The sequence below is a fragment of the Pollicipes pollicipes genome, unplaced genomic scaffold (assembly GCF_011947565.3).
Source record: "Pollicipes pollicipes isolate AB1234 unplaced genomic scaffold, Ppol_2.1 Scaffold_2555;HRSCAF=2994_pilon_pilon_pilon, whole genome shotgun sequence".
NCBI classification, from domain to species: Eukaryota; Metazoa; Arthropoda; class Thecostraca; order Pollicipedomorpha; family Pollicipedidae; genus Pollicipes; species Pollicipes pollicipes.
This window is the reverse complement of record NW_023596136.1, coordinates 43,862,488-43,882,310: the sequence shown is the minus strand read 5'-3', so window position 1 is coordinate 43,882,310 and position 19,823 is coordinate 43,862,488. Positions and strand designations below refer to the sequence as shown.

The 19,823-nt window shown below is 50.8% G+C and overlaps 2 protein-coding genes across 2 annotated transcripts; both read right to left on the bottom strand.

Annotated features, from left to right (window-relative positions):
• Positions 1 to 4,735: 4,735 nt before the first annotated feature.
• On the bottom strand, positions 4,736 to 10,536 carry Prp40 (pre-mRNA processing factor 40). Its single transcript, XM_037230169.1, has 3 exons — positions 10,463 to 10,536; positions 6,375 to 7,953; positions 4,736 to 6,048 (listed from the first exon to the last, which is right to left on the bottom strand). Exons 2-3 carry the CDS (start codon positions 7,944 to 7,946, stop codon positions 5,344 to 5,346), a joined length of 2,277 nt encoding a protein of 758 aa, XP_037086064.1. The 5' UTR covers positions 7,947 to 7,953; positions 10,463 to 10,536; the 3' UTR covers positions 4,736 to 5,343.
• A 1,990-nt stretch (positions 10,537 to 12,526) lies between these two features.
• LOC119112737 (cathepsin O) lies at positions 12,527 to 19,312 on the bottom strand. Its single transcript, XM_037237017.1, has 7 exons — positions 18,868 to 19,312; positions 16,823 to 17,037; positions 16,151 to 16,286; positions 15,746 to 15,885; positions 14,625 to 14,761; positions 14,133 to 14,297; positions 12,527 to 13,695 (listed from the first exon to the last, which is right to left on the bottom strand). The coding sequence occupies exons 1-7, from the start codon at positions 19,057 to 19,059 to the stop codon at positions 13,661 to 13,663; spliced, it is 1,020 nt and encodes a 339-aa protein (XP_037092912.1). The 5' UTR covers positions 19,060 to 19,312; the 3' UTR covers positions 12,527 to 13,660.
• Positions 19,313 to 19,823: the final 511 nt, after the last annotated feature.

The window sequence follows — 19,823 nt, the reverse complement described above, 5'->3', positions numbered from 1 at the left end:
ACTCTATCTGCAAGCAAATTTTCAACTCTAATCTACCTTCGTGATGTCCTTAATGTCTGGAATGCTCAGATAACAAATTCTGGCAAAGCCCCTGAATTTCATCTCTTTAGAGACAGTCCACTAAGCCGTTGTAAGTTAAGGGTGCCGGTGATTTATTCTATGCGGTCGTTTAACGCCTAATTTCTGCAGTTCATTCACCTAAAAATACAATCAGAATTGATATCACTGTAGCCTCTGGTTTGCGTTCTGCTTGCAAGGTAAAAATAACAAAATAAAAAAAAAATAAAATAACAAAAACCGTGTTCCTCATGAACAAGCAGCTATATCCGGGGATTATATAATCGTCAAGTAAGCAATATCCGGGGATATACGAAAATCCTCGATATATATCTAGGATTTGGGGGGGTCACCACAAAGGGACTTTTGTCAGCCTTGTGTTCCCCTCGGCACTGTTCTGGCTACGCCCGTGGCTACACACAAAAGCAAATAAAATCGTTTACGTTAAATGATGAAAATGAAATGAAAAAGAAAGTGGTGCGATGAAATGTCCCTTGGGCTGATTCATACCTAAGGCAGGCAGGTTCTCGGAGGTTTTTTCTGCGGTAGTCTGATGTAAGAGAGGATAATTCGGAAAGAAACAGATTGTTTCACGTGTCCAACATATGCCTTACACACCAATCAGTAGCAATGCTGATCCCGAAATATGCAACAAAGCGACCATGCGATCAGTTCACAGTCAGTCATGCGGGCGACAGCCTGGCCAGGGCGGCGACCGCCGACGGCGGACGGAAGCAGGGCCCAGATGAGGAACATATGACAGACGGGCCTTCATTATGTGGCTTGATTTTTAAAAGAGAATCTCCAGTTTTATGGCTTTGACAGTGTCTTTGGCAATTGCAAGCCTCTCGATCTGTTTCCGCCTAAAATGCTGAGACAAATCTTATCTCTTGAGAAACAGCCTGCGAAATGAAGGTGCATAAAAAACCCGTCGCACTGTGAGGTATCAATTCATTTTCCAAATTCTCACCAGCCCTTGTCCACGCCTTATTTTGGCATCTACCCTGTGGAGGCAGATGCCTCCTCACTGACTCAAATTGCCTACCCGTTCGTGGAATTTGGCCTCACAGGAAAGACAATGTTAAAATGAACGAATAAGCTAGGGAAGCTGGATACCCTTATTTGCCGAATGACATATGAGTCGAATAGGCAAGATTGTGCAAAAGTGAGAAACAGCTATAGATGCATATCTAACATAGCAGCCATGACATATTAATAAAGAGCAATGCAACATCCATCTCTGCTTCCCCCACCTCCCCCCGGTCATCGGGTCTGCTTTCCTGAAAAAGTTCCCTACGTACAACCTGAGCTTGTCCCCCACTTTTTGTCCCCCCACATTCCTACGCCTATGGCAAACATAGACATGATTCAGATGTAGGTGAGTCAGGATACACTCATAAGCGTCCAGGTTCTGTAGAGCTTTGTTTACGTTTGGCGGTCTCAAATGAATTCAGACTTGAATGACATCATAAGTGAAAGTTCACCTAGCATATGGGGAAAAGAGTGGAAAATTACTCCTCACGGGGTGTTGCTTTACATCTCAGGCTGGTCATTCTCGTACACTGACTAAAACTATTTATTTTTACGAAGGACCAAGGTCACCACCATCAGTGGGGTTGGGGCACGTGACCCATCGTAGGTTCTTAAAGGGAATGTTTCACATTTGGAGATTTTGAAGCAAGCATCAGATATGATGAAACTAGCTCACTTATAGCTATTCGCACACTTTTAAGTAGAAAAAGCCACTTTAGACCGCACAGTTTCTCTGTTTCGTAAATGTGTTTTTCGATACAACATTGTTTGAATATGACATTGTACCTTCCACAACATTGCTTGACAGTCGACTGACGGCCGTTCTATCTGGAAATCGTGTTCACGAACACCAAATATAAACAACTTGACCATTATGTTTTAATAGGCATTGACCGTCGCATGGCTTATGAAATGGAAAGATTTAAATAACTTTATCATGAAGCCATGAATGCCAAGGTAACTGAAATTCTCTCCAAAATTATCTACCTCATTCTTGCGGGTGTGCAGTTCAGAAACTACAGAGACTTACGTCTTAAGAGGAGCAAGGCTGTGACCTGCACCGAAAGGTCTTCAATATGGCTATTTAGGCTCAAACCCCAATATAAATGTGGAGCACTCCCTTGACGTCCTCGGAGCCGGCGATCAAGCGTTCCATTTGTGAGTCCGAAGGACAGGCAGGGGGGGGGGGGGGGGCTGACATACGAAGGGACCCCAGTCAAAAGGCCGAACTCTCAGAAGTCAGTCGGAGGGCCTGCTGCCCTAATTAAGGGGTCTCCCTGAGACAGTGAGGTGCCTTTACATCAGTCAGCTGACCGAGACCACCAATGCCGAGCAGTCGGTTCCGCACCGGTGGACCCTGGGGCTCTTTTCTCAAGGAGGGGCAGAACTGGGGCTTTCCAATGTTAATCAGAAGCCTTCCGCATCGTTGGGACCCCTAAATCAGCGAAGGGTCCCTGTGCTGGTAGCGGCTTGCAATGCCTTATAGGGGACCCGGTGTTGGGAATAGGCTCCAAACCGGCCAGGGGTAAATTTGCTGAGCAGAGGCAGAAATGTGACACCGAATGTCAAACAGCCTTCTTGCGTTGGTCAGGACCCTCTTGACAATTGATTTTCCGTAATGGATGACGGTGCAAAGGCTCGCACTCAAAATGAGACAGTGGGAAGGCCATGTGTCGTTCAGAGGTCCGAGTATCAAACGAGAGACCCTCTCCACCGTTTCAACCAGGGGCTGACATGCCGTATTGGTATCACGGTGTCACTGACTGAACTTCGTGCGATGGCAAGGTATTGCTCTGCGCCAGTGACGGTCCCTTCGTCGCTCCTGTGCAACGTGCCCAGGTCAGAGGGCCTCTCGCATCAGGGACGGTACCGGTGTATGATGTAACCCTCTGAGGGCCTCCGGATCGACCAGGGAGTTCCGGTCCCGCATCGTCTGAGTAGCAGCTGCTGGGAACCGCAGGCTGGGATGGAGGGCCTATAGCTCCTGACCCGGAAACCTCACCTGTGTACTTTCGTGGTTGGTTGTCTCAACAAGATTACCGACAACAGCAGCACGAACCATCGAGATTACATACATTGCGTTGTGAGTTTGTGGCGCTGTGCGTGTCTGTTCCGAGTGTCAATCTAAAATCGCACAGGTGAAAGCTGTGGTTCGGGATACTTTCTGCTTGTTGTTGTTCATTGGAGTTTACGGGCGCGTCGACTGCAGTGGTCATTTTGCGCCCATACCTTCTGCACGCATTCAAGTTTATTTCACAAAGCGTTGAAAATGATACTATCCTAAACGTGATTGTTTTAACCCGCCCGCTGAACCCCCACCTCCTCCAAGTGCTAGCCGCGGGGCCAACGCCGCGAGGTCCGCGGCGACTGCAACGATGAGTGCCGGTGTTATTTTCCTATGTATGCCTAAAACGTACTTGTTGAAGACTATTTTATGCAACTTTGCGCCACTAGATTTTAAACAAATGATTATTTTCGACAGTTCAACGGAGGTTGGATGCATCCATGCAGATATTGAGCAATGCTACAAACTGTGTTAGAGTGCAGTCACGTTTGGAATAGTGCCAGTAGCCAATGCGCTCACATCCCCATACGGTATTCTCAATATGTTCGTAAGACCCCGAGAGAAAGTGCGGCAAGGCAAGACTGCATTCGTTTCGTGGAAAGAGCTGAATGAACCATTGTTAAAGATTGAACTCAATGCTGCATTGCCATCGGCCGGTGCCCTTTGTTAACCGCCCCCCCCCCCCCCCCCCTCTTTTTACTGACGGATGCACATCTGGCCACACCGCAGGGCGGTGCAGTTAATGAGCAGGAGTTTGTCGTCCCTTCGGCTCGCACATTTTGTTTTTGGGCTCTTGACAGAAGGTTAAGTAAACATACGCCTCACATTGGAGATAACTACAGCGAGATCCCTAACCATTGAGATGTATGCGTAGGGCAACAACGTTAGCAGTTGCATATGCTCGTAATCGAACAAAGCCAAATGATGAGGCAGGGCTGGCACGCCGAAGCACATGTCCCGTTACACGCACATATACAGCCCAGTAAACACACAAAAAGCTTGATGCGATAATAATTCGTTGCGCTTTGGCGAGACACAATAAGTATTCATCGAAGCGATATCATGTTTTCCCCTTAAAGGCAAACGGATGGATATCTGAACAAGTAACGCATCTATACCTTGTTGATCGCAGGTCATTCAAGTCGCGTTTTTGAGATGTGCGGAACATTACGCATGATAAATATATTTTGAAGACACTAACAGTAGAGATGCGCCTTTACCATGTCAAGACTGCGCGTACGATTTAATGTAGTTGGTTGGGTACTGCCGTGACCGAACATGGATGCAAAGGCCCCAGACATACAAGGTGAGATCTTTTCTTGCCTCGGCTATGGTGGACGAGTGGTTAACGCCCTGGTCTCCATGTGGGAGCCCAGGGCCCAGGGCCAGCAGTTCGAACCTCGGCAGCGCCAGGGCCCCTCAGCACTAATACGGCCTCTGCTGTCGCCGACGGTACATAAAATGGTGCGCGACGACATGCACCACGTTTCCCCCTTTTTCGGCAGCTTAACTGCCGTTTTTAGTGAGACCCCAGCTTCAAATCCAGACTCAGATCCTCTTTCCACCCCATTAAAAAATCCGTCCGGGTGACGATCTGGTATATTTATGATGAACTCACGGCGATGGGAAAAAGACCTATTTACATCGCTGCCATGACTTAGGAGCTGGCACAAATACGACATCGCTGACGGTCCTTTGCAACCCGCCATGTCATACGTGCGCACTCAGAAACGATCGTGCACTTCATGACGCGCTGGGTCCTGTGATGAACACCCACAATGTGATGATTCTCCTGAAGATTGGAACGTGGACTGCGGGGACCACAATTGATTTGAAATACGTGCGTAAGAGCAAACTTTATGAAAAATATGGCCGAACCAGTAACCACAGTGGTACACCGACTACGTTAGCCTTATGGCGCGCGAGTGCTTCACTGTTTTGTACAGAAATCACGGCGGTGGGGAGAAGAACCAAACAGTACCGCGGAACATCATGCAAAGCCGTACATGATTTCCAACGTAAGTTGAGTCCTCGAACCCACTTCCTCTTATTTGAAATTTTTCCGTTTCCATTCCACGCTCACTTCCCTCCTCCCCCCCCCCCCCCCTCAGGAGTCCGCACTTCCTCTCCCGTAATCCCACGCAGCCACCACTCTCATCCCTGCGTTCAGCACTCACGCCCACGTGCGCTCACTCCTCCTGCAGCTGGGCCAGCAAGTGGCGGCGCTTCTTCTCCAGTTCGTCCTCGCTCAACTCGCCCTCCTCCGGGCCGTCGCGGGCGGCGCGCTTCTCGCGGCGCCGCTCAGGCCGGCCCGACTCCGACTCGGAGCCGCTGCCGCTGCTCGAGCGACTGTGGCGCCGCCGACGCGTCTTGCGCTTGCCGTGGCGCCGGCCGGCGTCACTGGAGCTGGCGCTTCGCGAGCGAGAGCCGGAGCGTGAGCGCGAACGCCGCTTGCGCCGGCTGCGCCGCGCGCGCCGCTCCGAGCCCGAATCGGACCGCGAGCGGGAGCGAGACCGCTTCTTCTTGCTCTTCTTCTTCTTAGACTTCGAGTGATGGTGGCCGCAGGCGTCCTCCAGCGTCTGCTGATAGTCCTTGAACATGCGGACGCGCTCCGACTCCAGCTCGACGGCGTTGAAGGCGGGTTCGTTCTCCAGCTTGGCGCGCGAGTCGGCCCACGTGGCGCCGTGTTCGATGTCACTCGCCTTCAGCATGCTCTTAAAGGCCGACTCCAGCTTCTTCAGCTTGCGATTCTCCTCCTTGATCTTCTCCTTCTCGCGCGCTTCGGCCTTCTCCAGCAGTGAGTTATAGGTGAGCTTGACGTTGCCGGCGTCCAAGGTGCCTGACCGTTTGTCCTCGCACACAACTGTCGCGAATTCCTCGAATGTTGTTGTCACCTGCGAGATGACACGAGAATATGTGAAAGGCGACGGGCGTGAGTAGCGGAAACAAACAACCCCAAAAAGAACATGAGCGGAGTTGCCAGCCTCTTCCACAGTTCTATGTACTTCAATATGTCACACACGATATGTCAGAATGCATGCAAGAGTTCCACCGGGCAACAGAAACACTGGTCTCCTTACAAAGCTCCAAGCAGTTCTGAGAATGGAACTTGTTTACCCTTGTCATGAGCACATAGAGGTTTGGAGCGCAAGGTACGAGTCTCGTCTGGTACCTAGTGCACAAGGGTTAGCATCGACAGAACAGACCGGCCACCACCCACCTGCACTTCGAAGTCTTTCTCCTTAAGGATCTCCTTGATGATCTTCTTCTCGTCGTGGAAGCGCGACTTCAGGTCCTCCACGTAAAACTTGAAGAGGTCGAGCGGTGTCGAGCCCGTCTGGCCAAGCATGGCCGAGAAGCGTAGGTCTGAGCTCAGCACCGGGTAGAGCTCAACCCAGAGCGACATGGACGTTAGCTTGCCTTGGTCGTGCAGCTCGTCTAGCAGGGCCGCGAACGCGTCACGGTTTTTCCGCTCGAGCCGCGCCTTGCGCTTCTTATCGGCCTCGCGTTCCTCCTGCTCATCCGCCTCAAGCTGACGCACATGGTCCTCGTAGACAATCAGCGCGTCTTCCTTGTCCATGCCCAACAAGTCCGTGTCCTCGGCGAAGCGCGGGTTGTCGAGCAGCATCTGCTGCGCCTCCTGCCACGTCGTGAGGTGGGTGATGTCCGCCATCGAGTCCAGGATCTCAGAAAGCACCTTCATATTCCGCTTTCGCATCTGCTTGGTCTCCTCCTTCTCTCGCTTGGCAAGCGTGAAGACGACATCCTCATAGATATCGCGGCGCTCGTGGTCTGCCACCGCCTTCCAGATGTCCATATCGACGAACATCTCCTCGCACTTGTAGTACTTAGTCATGGAGGTAATGCGGTCCCCAGTTAGCAGGAACTCCTCCAGGTCCTCCTTGGCTTTTTTGGCACGCAACCGCTGCTCCTCCTTTTCTTCTTTGCCGCGCTGCGTCTTGTACGCGTTGAACGCCTGCTTTTTCTCATTGAGCCGCTGCAGCGTCTCGTAACGCTGATCGCCCTGGATCAGTTTCAGCGCCTGCTCCCAGGTGGCGGTGCTTGGCACGCCCTTCTCGCGCAGCAGCTCTTTGAACGCTTCAATCGCCTCGCGCTTGTCCTTGAAGACGCGGCGCGGCTCGGGCGTGCCGCTCGTGCTGCGCGAGCCGCCGTCGGCCGGCGAGTCGGCCGCCGCCTCGGTCACCGGCGGCGTTGGGATGTCCATGGCGGCCAGCGTGGCCGCCATGGCCAGGTCCAGAGCCGACTTTTTGGCGTCGCCGCCAGCGGCGGGGGCCTCGGCCGGCGGCTTTGCGTCCTGGCTCGCCAGGCGGGCCTTCAGCTGCTCCAGCTCGGGCGGGATCGTCCAGCGCGACTCCTTGCTGACCACGTGATGGTAGTAGGTCTTGCCGCTGTCGGAGGTGTACTCCTTCCAGGAGCACTGCGAAAGCAGCAGCTCAGTCGACGACTTCATCTCGTCCGGCTTGTCCCACGCACTCTGCTTGGTGGCTGTGTTGTAGTAGTAGGTGCGGCCGTCGGGCGCCCGATGCTCGGTCCACGCCGTCTTGGGCGCGTCGCTGCGCGCCGGGACGGCGGCGGCGGCGCCGGCGGGAGGCCCCGCCGGCGGCGTGCCGGGAGAGGGCGCGGCCGGCGCGCCGCCTGGCGGGAAGGCAGGCGGCGGACGGCTGAAGGCCGCGAAGCTCGGCGGAGGCATGCCAGGCGGTGGCATGCAGAACGGTGGCAGCGGGATGCCCGACGGAAGCGGGAAGCCGCCCGGCGGCGGTGGACCCGCCATGGCGCCGCTGCAACACGTGACACCAGTCAATGGCCAATGCTGCTAACATGACATTTGCAAAGCCCAGACCTCACTGGAACACACACTGTATATATGTCTCGAAATTCGGTGTGGAATGACACCAGCACACGCATTATTGTGGTGATGACCACAATGTCATATGTAGCTACTAGGTCTACATAATAGACCAATGTGTATGAATACTAGAACATTGCAAAAACATGAGCAGCATGGCCCAGCTGCATTGCCTGACAGCAGCAGAAGACCAAAGCCAATTTTAAATGGATCAGTTATTTTATAAATTTTATGAAACACCACATTGTGGCATGAAGAAGGTCAAACAAAACCAAAGATAAAGTTTCATTTAGTCGTCATATGCCAAACATGCTCTTTCCCAGATATAAATCATCAAATTGCTCTCAGATTTTAGGTAAACATGTGCTCAAATTGCTGTTGCGATGTCGCTGACACACTGAATATAGGCACCACTAATTTTTGGCAGTCTGGCATGTCAGCAAAGTGCCATTGTCATGGATATGGGCTATGGAGGCACCCTATCATATGAGCATAGTTTCACATCAGACTGTGTTGAGAAAAAAACCTTATTTTAATCACTAGCACCCCAAGATCAACTTCCAAACATGACTTATTGTTTGTCACACCAAGGCCGCCTTCAACTTAAGGATATTTTACCTCCTTGGAACATTTCATGGTGCTGAGACTGTATGCTGTTCCACACTGCCTATGCCCAGTCAACATGTTAGAGGGGGCCCTAAGGCAGGGTCAGGTTGCAAAAAATCCCTTTCATCCCACACATCTACCAAAGCCAAGACATTCCAGCAACATAGCCAGCTCACGCCTGCAGTGAATCTGAGTGCCCGCATTTGGCATTTGTCACACAATTGCAGACCACAAACCTAATGTGTCATGTCGACCAGGGTATTCATTGCTACCTCATGTTAAGAAAGAGCATTGTACATCAATGGTCATTTTTAAGGCAGAACATATCGTAATTAATCGTAAAACAGGTCATCTAAACTCTTACCGTGGAAGTTAAATAACTACAATAGCAAACATCCGAGCGCAAACACCCAGCAGCCGCGACCCTGGCTCCATTTCTACCCATTTCTACGTGTGATTACAACATTACTGCGTGATCACATTTCTGCGCACCAAGAACCTTAAAAACTATGAGGCCAAGGTAACAAGAATCCAATGAAATATGTTTCTTGCATATCCAAGCAGTCTTCCGTATTGTTTCTACATTGGTCAACATGGTGGGGAAATATGATGTTTTTGGGTGAAAATGAAAAGCAAAATGAGAATATGGCAGCTAAACAAAACTTCTTAATAGGTGGGGATTAGATTAGGTCAGGTTAGGTTAGGTTAGTTTAGGTTAGGTTAGGTTAGGTTAGGTTAGGTTAGGTTGTTGGGCTAAGCTAGGTTAGGTTAGGTTAGGTTAGGTTAGGTTAGGTTAGGTTAGGTTAGGTTAGGTTAGGCTAGGCTAGGCTAGGCTAGGCTAGGCTAGGCTAGGCTAGGCTGGGCTAGGCTAGGCTAGGCTAGGCTAGGCTAGGCTAGGTTAGGTTAGGTTAGGTTAGGTTAGGTTAGGTTAGGTTAGGTTAGGTCAGGTTAGGCTAGTAAAGGCTATGTTCTGGATTATTCTGGCCTGTCCATTTCATAAACATACGTAGACATGATAAGAAACATTTTTCATTGCATTATTAGTGTTACCTTGGTCCTGTACATTTTCTATGGTTCTTGATAAGCAGAAATATTGTAATTATGCAACGATAATGCAGAAACAGCACTGGGGAGTCGAGGCAGCGGTGTGTGTGCGGCATTCAGGAGCTTGCTATTGTAGTTATTAAAGTTTGAAGGTAGGAGCATGAATCTACCTGTTTTAATATTATTGATATGTTCCGCTTTAAACACGACAAATAGTGTAATTTTTTTATAATGTTAGGTACCAATGTATACCTACACCATCAAGTCTCTATGATGCTGTGTAGATAGCTTCAAGCAAAAATTAACAAAAAAATTTAAGCAATGCATATCTAAAATTTAGCAAATTTGGCACAGCCTGAGTCTGGTACATTCTTGCAGCAAAAACATCACATTTGATGCAGAGAGTGGATTTTTTGTGACTTGCGACTAGGGGAATGATATGCTCATCAACTTCATGTATCACACAGAAACATCATATGATCTCCCTACTTCCCCATAAATGAAGACTTGTGGCAGATGCTTGGATGTACATGCAAGAGCAGACCCTGCCACCTTTTGAGCCATAGATCCATCGCATATGATGTCCAATATGCTGATGATGACAGCGATACTGTCCCCGTTTCACATCATGGACAGCAGTATTTTTGTCCTATTCGTTTTACCCTAAGGTATGTGTGCAAAGCGTTGAGCCCGTACTACGATTTATGAACCTTTGATGCATGATGACAATTTGCAGGAAATCCTTTCAGATATCATCTACCACAGTTTTAAAACTAATATGTAGCACTCACCGAGACCAGCCAAACCCCTACCCAACAACTCAGGCGCCAAGCCAAGGCAGCGCCGGCCCAGGCCTCGAGGTTCTACGAGGATCTGCGCTCTTGGGACGATATTCCCACGAACGACGAAGGTCCCAAATCCGAGGGAATACTGCTAGGCGACTTGCACACAACGCGTGAGACGCTAGGTGACGTCACTGGGAGTTCCTTCGCCCGCCACGCACTAAGAGCATCAATTTTTTAGGTGATATTGTGTTCCCCGTCCCCTAAGTCGGCATTTGGCCTTGAAGGATAGCCTTGAGCGGTGGAGACTTTTTGACAGACGCTAGTTCTTTCAGTGATGAATTTTCTGACGCTTGCAAGTTAAAAATCGGCCGCTAATTTTTGAGTGGCATGAAATTTATGGTCTCTTGAGCCCGGGTTTAGTCTCAAAAGATGATATTGAGAGCTCAGGACGTTTCGACGGACGCTAGCTCTTAAACTTGTCAATATTTCGTTGTTTTGTTTGCAAGCCTAAAATGGATCGGTAATTTTTGGGTGATATAAAGCTCCTCGTCCTTTAAGCCCGCGTCTTACTTTGAAGGGTCACATTGAAAGGCCAAAACTTTTAAGCGAACGCTAATTTTTTGTCTTGAATATTCTGATGTCGAAATTTTGTGGTGATAATGAGTTCCCCGTCTTTGAGCCCGCGTTTGTTCTTTAAGGGTGACCTTGAGAGATCAGGACTTTTTGACGGTCGCTAGTTCTTGCGCTGTGAATGTTTTGATGTCTGCAGTTTGTAAATTGGCCGGTTATTTTCTGGTGATGTCGTGTTACCCGTCCTTTGACCCACCTTTCGACCTCGAAGGTCACATCTTACAAAATAAAGGTCATTTGCGATGTTGTGCCATGTTCTACCTGCAGATCTTTTTCAGAGAAATGGGAACGTCGCTGAACAAATCGATAAGTAAATTTGCCAACTTCATGGACATTATAGGAGTAGGGGTTTAAAGACATGGCATATTCGGTTAGAAGGGAACAATTGAATTAGCTAAATTTGTAAGGCGCATGCTTGTCAGAAAAGAACGAAAAGGCGATGAGTGAAAGTAATGAGCGTGACTAGATCTTGAGAACGCTGAGATTTTCCAAGGTAGGTTCAGTGCACGGTAAATCCTTACAGCTCAAGTGCAGCTGTTCAGTGAGACGCGTCCGGTGCTGCAAAGTCCTGATTGGACAAGACAGGACAGGACAGGACTGGAAAGGACAGAACAGGACAGGTCAGTATAGGCAGTGCAGGGGCGGACTGGACCTGACCGGACTAGACGTTAGTGCTACGGTCTGCGCCGCCACTGAGACCTGCCATGTTACCACTCATCAGCGGCTACTCATATGGAGCATGCGAAAATATCAATATAAGCATCTCGGCCGCTGGCGCAGCTCCAGCGCGGGCCAGCAGCGAGGCTCCAGCGCGGGCCTCCAATGAGGTTCCAGGGCAGGTTGCCAAGGCTGAGGTACCAGAGACATCAGGTGGGACGGTGAGGTATCAAACAGCCCTATCAGAGGTGTGCTTCTGACAGGGTGGGCGAGGTAGACAACCCTGCCAGAGGCGTGTCTCTGACCGGGCGGGTATCAGAAAACTGAAAATCATTCAAACGCATTAGAAAACACGCCGACCTTGAGGGCAGGGCACAGCAGCATTCACGCCCTCAGTAATGTATGCTTACGCCGCTTAAATCTGGGGGTGAGCATAACCACAGTCTGAAAGTTGGAGAGGGCGCAACCTACCTGTTCCTGCGCCTAGGCCCTCTGCAATCATACGCATACTAATTCAAGCGCATGCAGGAGGGCGTAGAGGGAGAAGGCAACGAGTCTTGGGCAGGCTACATTTGTTCCAGGTTGCATCACATTACCGGATTAGCCGGCTAAGACACCTTTGTCTAGATAGGTGTTGAGACGAATACACTGAATAACAAATGTCTTGCATTTCTTCTCCTTTCGACTTATATAACGGTGAACGCACAACCACAACGCAGTACCGCGAATATGCATCGCGAAATACATGGACGCGCGCTGCCGCCCACAAACAAAACCCACGTTTTCATAGATATATTTAATTTCATACAGCTCACTAAGCCCGACTGACCTAGCTCCACGTGGAGCGGTCAAATTACAGCGAAACCTGGAGGCAGAGTACAGCGGGCCCCACTGCCGCAATTACGGACCGCAGTCGTTCTGCACTTCGATCGGGACAGCACGCCAGACGCGAATCACGACACTGAAATACACTGTCTGTTCGCTTATTCCATAGGAGCCAGAAAGGGAAGCTGCACCACAAAAGTACATTCACAGCCAGTAATATTGTTGCCCACACTATCAAGCTCGACTAGGTATGGCATGCCACTCTTATATTAAGTGTTCGGTTAAGCCCCCATAAGGCCTCACCACGGACCACGCCCGGCCTTCTAAAAGGGTATTTTTAACCTTGCGATGCACAAGGCATATCTTGGTCCCAGCTGTACACCAATTTATCAAACATGACAAAACAAAGAATCTGTTAAACTATGCCCGACGTTCTCTAGGGGTTTCCTCTATAATATTCACCCACATTGAACACTAAGTACGCGCTATAAACACGCTACAGAAGGCACATGATAGGCAAGAATGCAACATACTAAACAATGCTAAACCAGTCATTTCTAGAAATAATGATACGGTATTGGATGTGTATCTCGGCGCACACATACACAGCAGCGGTACAACACTTTCACCAGTGGCACTTGAGATATGCATGAGACGCTCCCCTCAACAAGCGAGAATCTTCTGAAATCTAAGTTTTGTGAGTATCACTTTTTCTCCCAGTCCTTTCCAAAACATACGCCTTAGCAGAAGTATGAGTATCACACACTTTCGGACGCAATGTCTGCGAGTAAAAACAAGTGTATCCCTCATCATTTGAGCCCAGCCCAAATGAAAGTACACACACCGTTGGGAAGGCGCACACTGATCCATTGGCCGTGGATCCAATACGATCACCTCGACCGAGGTAAATCAGCACCATAATGGACGTGCCAGAACGGAAGGTCTGCTGACCCGGCCCGTGACCCGCGCACGCGCAACGCCAGGGGCCGGAGCCGAGGCTGCGCAGAGCACCGGCCGGCGATCTGTTCATGCAAGGCTGGCGACGAGGCGGACCGGCTGGGTCCGGACGGTCCGGCGTCGAGAAGGCCAGCCTCACAGTGTGATGGAGCCCACCTCCTCAGACAGACCTGCGCCGGCACAGAGCGAGCTCTTCAGCCTGTTCTCGGGAGTTCATCGACACAGTAATCAGACAGCTATTTTAGCAACAAGTTTTCCTCAGCGCGGCGACGGCGTGGTATCAACGGAAGCTGGCCATGTTTTTTTCAAACATGGCCAGCTTCCGTTGTGACAATGTGACAATGCCATCATTCAGTGACATCATCACTTGGTTAAGCTGTCTTTAGCCAAAAGTATGGTCGCATCGACAGTTTAGGGTTGGATGTTACGACATGCAGCGCCATCTAGAGCTCTGCCTGACTGCCTAACCAGTGTCAACAGAATCCCACCAAGTGCAGACCCTGCGTCCCAGTTTAGATTGCGCCACACAAAGCGCCACTATCACAGAGTACAACGCTGCTGCTTCTACATCCACACGTCAATGCTGCCTCACAGTCGCCACTCTTACCGCACAGGTCGCTGCCTACTGCCACGTGCAGGTAGCCGTCGAGACCGAAGTCGGCGCCCCACGAGTTGCGCACGATGTAGAACGGTACGGGACCGGTCGTGTCGTAACCCACGATTTGCACGGCGTGGTTCAGCTCACCCTCGCAGTTGAATCGGATCACGCCGCCTGGCGGAGCACGGGGAGCTCGTGACGCGACGTCCTAACCCGCCAGCCATAGCGCCCTGACCTCGCCAGTCACGTCATCTCCGAAGGTTCGAGCCTGAACCGGCACTGGCACAGTGTTGTACCCGCGCGTCGCACGCGCAGACACGGCTGACCGCGCCAGAGGGGCAGCATACAAACCGATCCATGCGCGTTACGTCGCCACAGACCAATACAATGGCGCCAAGGCCACCCATGGCGTCGCAGGCAGCAAGCGGCCGACCTCAACTCGAGGATGCTCAGAATGACACCGGTGGTTTGATGTGGTCCGCCAGCCGCCAGCCAACTCACCCACGTAGTCCTGCCAGCTGGTGGCGTCGGCCCCCACTGCGATCGGTCCGCGCGTGGCCAGCAGTCGCAGCATCCCCTCCTCGTTCCCCACCATGGAGTCACACTGGTACGCGCGGAGCAGTACGCCGCTAGCGGAGCTGTAAGACGTACGCAGAGTTATGGAGAAAGGCGAAATACGACGCGGTTACGGCACTGAACATGGATGGCTACCAATCTACAACAGCAAGTAAATTACAGCATTAGCCAATAGACAGAAATATAACACGTACCTGTGACTTCATTCTGCGTCATAAAAATTGCTGCTGCACCTGACACATAAGCCTTTGCCTCTGCCTCACGTCGCGTGTTATTGTGGCTTCATCACGCACTCAGCTGCCGAGGCTATAAGGCGTCGCCTGCCTCTCATCCTGTCAGGAAGGGCGGGCATCGCGGGAATCGAACCCCGCACCTCTAGTTTCCCAGACGCGCAGTGGTTAGCGCAGACGCGTTAACAGCTATATTACCGGCACCCTCTGTCTCATACTGATCGACACGCAGTCCCACATGGCACACCGTGTCACTGACACCGGCAAATGAAGCGCGATGCCTGTGACCCTCTGCCCATGGCGCAGGCTGTGACCGACACACCATCGCCCGCCGTGCCACTGACCGCTGACCTGAGCAGGCTCACCTGACACTGTACATCACCCGTCTGCATCTGATGCAATATGCCACCAACACCTGCATGCGACTCTTACAAGGATCGGTGGCTTAACGTCTGACTGCCAGGGTCATTCCGAGACGGGACATCTATACCAGGTACCACGCGGAATGTGGCAGCCGAGTGCCCGGGATGCCAGTACAGGACCGGGAAGACCCGAGACAAGCACTGTAACCAATACACCACCATAGCTTCTCCCAACACAGGACCGGAAGACCAGAGACAAGCACCTTAACCAATACACCACCCTAACCAATCGCTCCTCATAACACCCTGCCAGCTACATACCACGTCGGTGACCTGTGCGCCTGCCCTGCCATACCAATGACCTGTCCCACCTCGCACGTACGCACGTACGTACGCACGCACGCACGCACGCACGCACGCACGCACGCATGCACAAGTACGCAGCACCACTGACCTCTGCAAACGACACGCGTCGTCACGCAGGGTCAGCGGGTAGCGCAGTTCCGGCACGATCCCGTTCGCGCTCATCCAGTCCAGCGCCCAGCACACGTCGCCGCCCGTGCAGCCCAGGTTGTTGGACGAGCAGTCGATCACCTGCAGACGGAAGACAGAGGGGCGTGGCAAGGGGTGTGGCAGAGGGGCGTGGCAGCGGGGCGTGGCAGCGGGACGCGGCAGCGGGGTGGACCGGCCATGGCCAGCTGCACGGCTCCGCACCGAACAGGCACTACTGAGGGACAACAGCGTGTGTCCAATGTCCTGCGGTCCAATCATCACGCGTACTGACCCCTTCCCTCCCCCTGCGGTCCAACTATCGCGCGTACTGACCACGTCCTCCCCGCGGCCCGGCCATCGGGCGTACCTGCTGCACGCTGAGCTGGGTCAGGTTACCCGTCTTGAGTGCATGCATCGTCTCGAGCACCTCGACCGTGCTGAAGGCCCAGCAGGCGCCACAGTCGGCCTGGTTCCTGACCGGTGTCACTACACCGCGGTCCCGCCTGCGAGGCGCACCGCGCAGGGGTCACACGTGGCGCGCGCTTCGGTGCCACACCGGCAGCCTGGCCACCAACAGCAGCGATTGTGGATGGTAACACAGCAGAGCAGCAAGGCCATGTAGCATTCCTAAGTGATTCACGTCCACATCTACCATGAACCTCAGCATGAAATCCATTGGTGAACTTCAGCATAAGAGTCAGTGTAAAAAACACTCCCGGGGCAAAACGGGTTGATTGAACACATACAGCTGAGATACATGCATATAACAGATAAAAACTGCACATTGACAAGTGCACAGACAAAAACATGATCTTTGAGGCAGCAGTGGTAAAGCAAATGCAGGGAGAGGAATGGTGTATTTGCAGTTGACCTCCTCCATTGCCAGTTCAACTGAACTGCAAAGAGACGCCTGGCGCGGAGGCGCCCAGCAGACGCCCCGGCCCCGGGGACGCGGCGGCCGCCGATTGGGGTGGTGGTTCCCTGGGCTGCCTGGCCAGCTGCGGCTGGCTGGCCCCCTGGATCCACCAGGCCCACTGACCAGTCAACGCGGGCTGGCAGGCCGGCCGGCAGACGTAGCGGGGCTGAGGGCCGGCGGCGCCACGCGGTCATAAGTGTCCGCCGGCCACCGGAGGCTCCGGTAGTTAGCTGCCGCTGCCGGAATTCTGCTGGCGTCAGGTCGGAAAACTTGCTCGGCCCGTAGTGCGCGTCATCGGCGCCAGCTGCGTTCAGCCGCCGCGCCCGCGCCAGGCTCTCCTGTGTAAGAGCAAGGGCGTCGTGGGAAGGCCAGCAGAGAGCCATGGCGATGGCGAGGACGCACTGAGAATGAACAGAACTATGCAACATGCACACCATATTTGTAGGTGTTGAACATTATTCAGAAACCTCTTTGATCCAAATGATGCCTATTTGGGCAGTGAAAAGGTAAATCCAGTCAGTGTCTCTGACATGGATTAAAGATGGGGTCAACTCTTTCATCCCTTACCAATCAGTGAATTTTGTATTTAAAAGGTTTGATGTGGGATGAAACACAATAAGGTTTCTGTCCAGGCCAAGGCTGGCATTGATCTGAAAACATGGTTCCCCATGGTTCAGATTCAAACCTCTGGCATGCATAACTGATCTACACCCTTCATCTACAAAGCCACCATCAATATGCTAGGCCATCATCATGCCATCATTATGCCAGGCCATCATGATACAAGGCCATCACTACACCATCATTACACCAGGCCACTATTACACCATCATTATGCCATTACTATGCCACACCATCATTATGCCAGACCATCATTATGCTGGTAAAGTTGTCCATTTTGCTGCTGCCCTGAATTGGAGCAAAGTGGAGTGCTATACTAGTATATTTTGATGCTGATACTATAATCTGCCCTTTTGAGCAAAAAATGGCAGATAGGTTGGCTACATATAAAAGTAATCTCATGTATGGTGCTAAAAGCATAACAATCAGATTGGTGGAACCAAGTATAGTCTTTCAAACTTACTGACTTATCCAAACACAGCACACTAATCATGAGCACCAATTAACCTTTGATGTCAACATCTCCAAAACTGACCAAATTCTTGCATGGCTTCCTGGTTACATCTCCCTAGTTGTTGAAAGAACTGGGTCTTGATGTGGCTGGCATTTAAGTGAAGCTTTTGCATGACACTGTTGCATGTTTGCACCAGCTTTTCTCCATGACTGTTAAAGTATGTGCGCTAGGTGTACACAACCATCCACATATTTTTAGATAAATGTTTAAGTCTGGTGCTGGTACACCCTCTACTTTGAGGGGTGTAGTAGTCTGATACTTAGCAACACTCCGTTTTGCAGGGTGTATACAACACATACATTTTCTAACAGGGTTGACAGGTACTGCATGACATTGGGAGCAGCCCCATGGTGCCTTTCCCACTGACACAAACTTAACAGGAAACTTTTCCTCAAAAGTTGAGCAGTTGTCATTTGAAAAAAAAAACATTTAATTTGAGTTATATATGTTCAAAAACTACAATATATGCCTGACAGAAACAGTAGAATGTGTAGAGACCCCTTTGGTCACTTAAAAAGTGATTTGAATGAAAACATACAACACTAATTATTATTATTAAAGTATCACATGATTATATATCTTGCCTAGGGGCACAACTTTCCTATGAAAAGAAATGACTCAAATTTCTTCACTGAATGAGGATTCAAACATTTTGCAAGTGCAATACATTTCTACATGAGACCACTCTCACATTTTTGATAGATCCTGCAGTGTGCAAGCTGCAATTCTTTGTCAAAATTTGTTTGCATGCATATTAATAAAAGAGCATTGATTGAGTATATAACATTGGCAGAGGTATATACCTCTAGTTCCCTCTTAATACACTCTGGATTTTGAATTTCCAATCAATTCATGACTTGATACCAATCCTAACACTTAGAGGGGAACAAGAGATGGAGGTGATCAACTGGCTGAACAAGTTGTAAAAACATACAGGGATACTCTGAGGAAACTGTCTACATAGGATAACAAAAATTGGTGCAAACTTTTAGACACCAATGCCACAGAAGGCGACTTGATAACCCATACTTACCTTGAATGCTGCCAGCCGCTTTTCATATTCCTGGCCGCCTTTTACATATGACTTGTTATATGTTTCAAGAAAATCATGGAATGCTCGCTCATGAGCCTCAGAATTTTCTGTGCCCAGCTGGATTGGCAAATAAAAGAAGAGAAGAAAGCATGCTAATAGTATCAAAAAGTAATCAACGTATCGGTTGTTCATTGCCCTCAGATGCGGAACGCAACCGAGTTTTGATTGGAAACAGTAAAATAACGTGTGGCAGCGTAGTCCACTGATGCACCTACTCCATGTACTCCAGGGGTCAAGTTACAACAATTACACCAAGAAGCGGCAAAACACGCCACAGAATGCACCAGTAGCAACAATCAGATTCTTCACGCTGCTTTCCACTTCGTCCCCGGACAGAGGCCGCCCAATGCCGTTCCGAGGGCGAATGGATGGCCTCTTTTTTCCCTCGACGGTCTTGTCACTTTCGTGAAGGGACAATTGCTTCCGGCCCAAGGCCGGACAAGAATTACGTCAAAGCGGCTTATGCTGTCCTGTGCAAAAGCAGGGTAGCCTTCATGCAGAGCTAGGGAGAGAGTATTTTGAATTTGCCTTATCTTGCGTTACCTTATGGTGATCGGGAACTGTAAACGGCCACTAGACCTGTAGGTCCCGGTCTCGCCAGGCTTCCGGTCCGGTAACCAGTCTCAAATTATGGGAAGATTTGGTGTGGGACGTCGTACATGATATCAGCCCAGTGCGTATGAAGCCTAGCCTTGGAACTGTTCAACTGAGTTCGACGACACGACCGGGTGTGGAAGAGCGTTCCAGTCGTTGACAACCCGCGTGCTGAATGGGTTACGACGGACGGGAGTTCTAGCTCGAGGTTTTCTGAGCTTCCATTGGTGTCTTCTCGTCCCCTCCGGATTGTGCCTTGTCAGGTACTCCCCTTCCGACAGCGACATATCTCCGTGAAACAG

Excerpts from the sequence above, each read along its gene's own strand:
- Prp40 (XM_037230169.1), bottom strand. The coding sequence starts at position 7,946 with ATGGCGGGTCCACCGCCGCCGGGCGGCTTCCCGCTTCCGTCGGGCATC. Across the intron at positions 6,049-6,374 it reads AGAAAGACTTCGAAGTGCAG|GTGACAACAACATTCGAGGA; the intron begins GTGGGTGGTGGC and ends GTCATCTCGCAG.
- LOC119112737 (XM_037237017.1), bottom strand. The coding sequence starts at position 19,059 with ATGAACAACCGATACGTTGATTACTTTTTGATACTATTAGCATGCTTT. Across the intron at positions 14,762-15,745 it reads GACGCGTGTCGTTTGCAGAG|CTCCGCTAGCGGCGTACTGC; the intron begins GTCAGTGGTGCT and ends TACGTCTTACAG. Across the intron at positions 13,696-14,132 it reads AGTAGGCAGCGACCTGTGCG|GTCTGTCTGAGGAGGTGGGC; the intron begins GTAAGAGTGGCG and ends GTGCCGGCGCAG.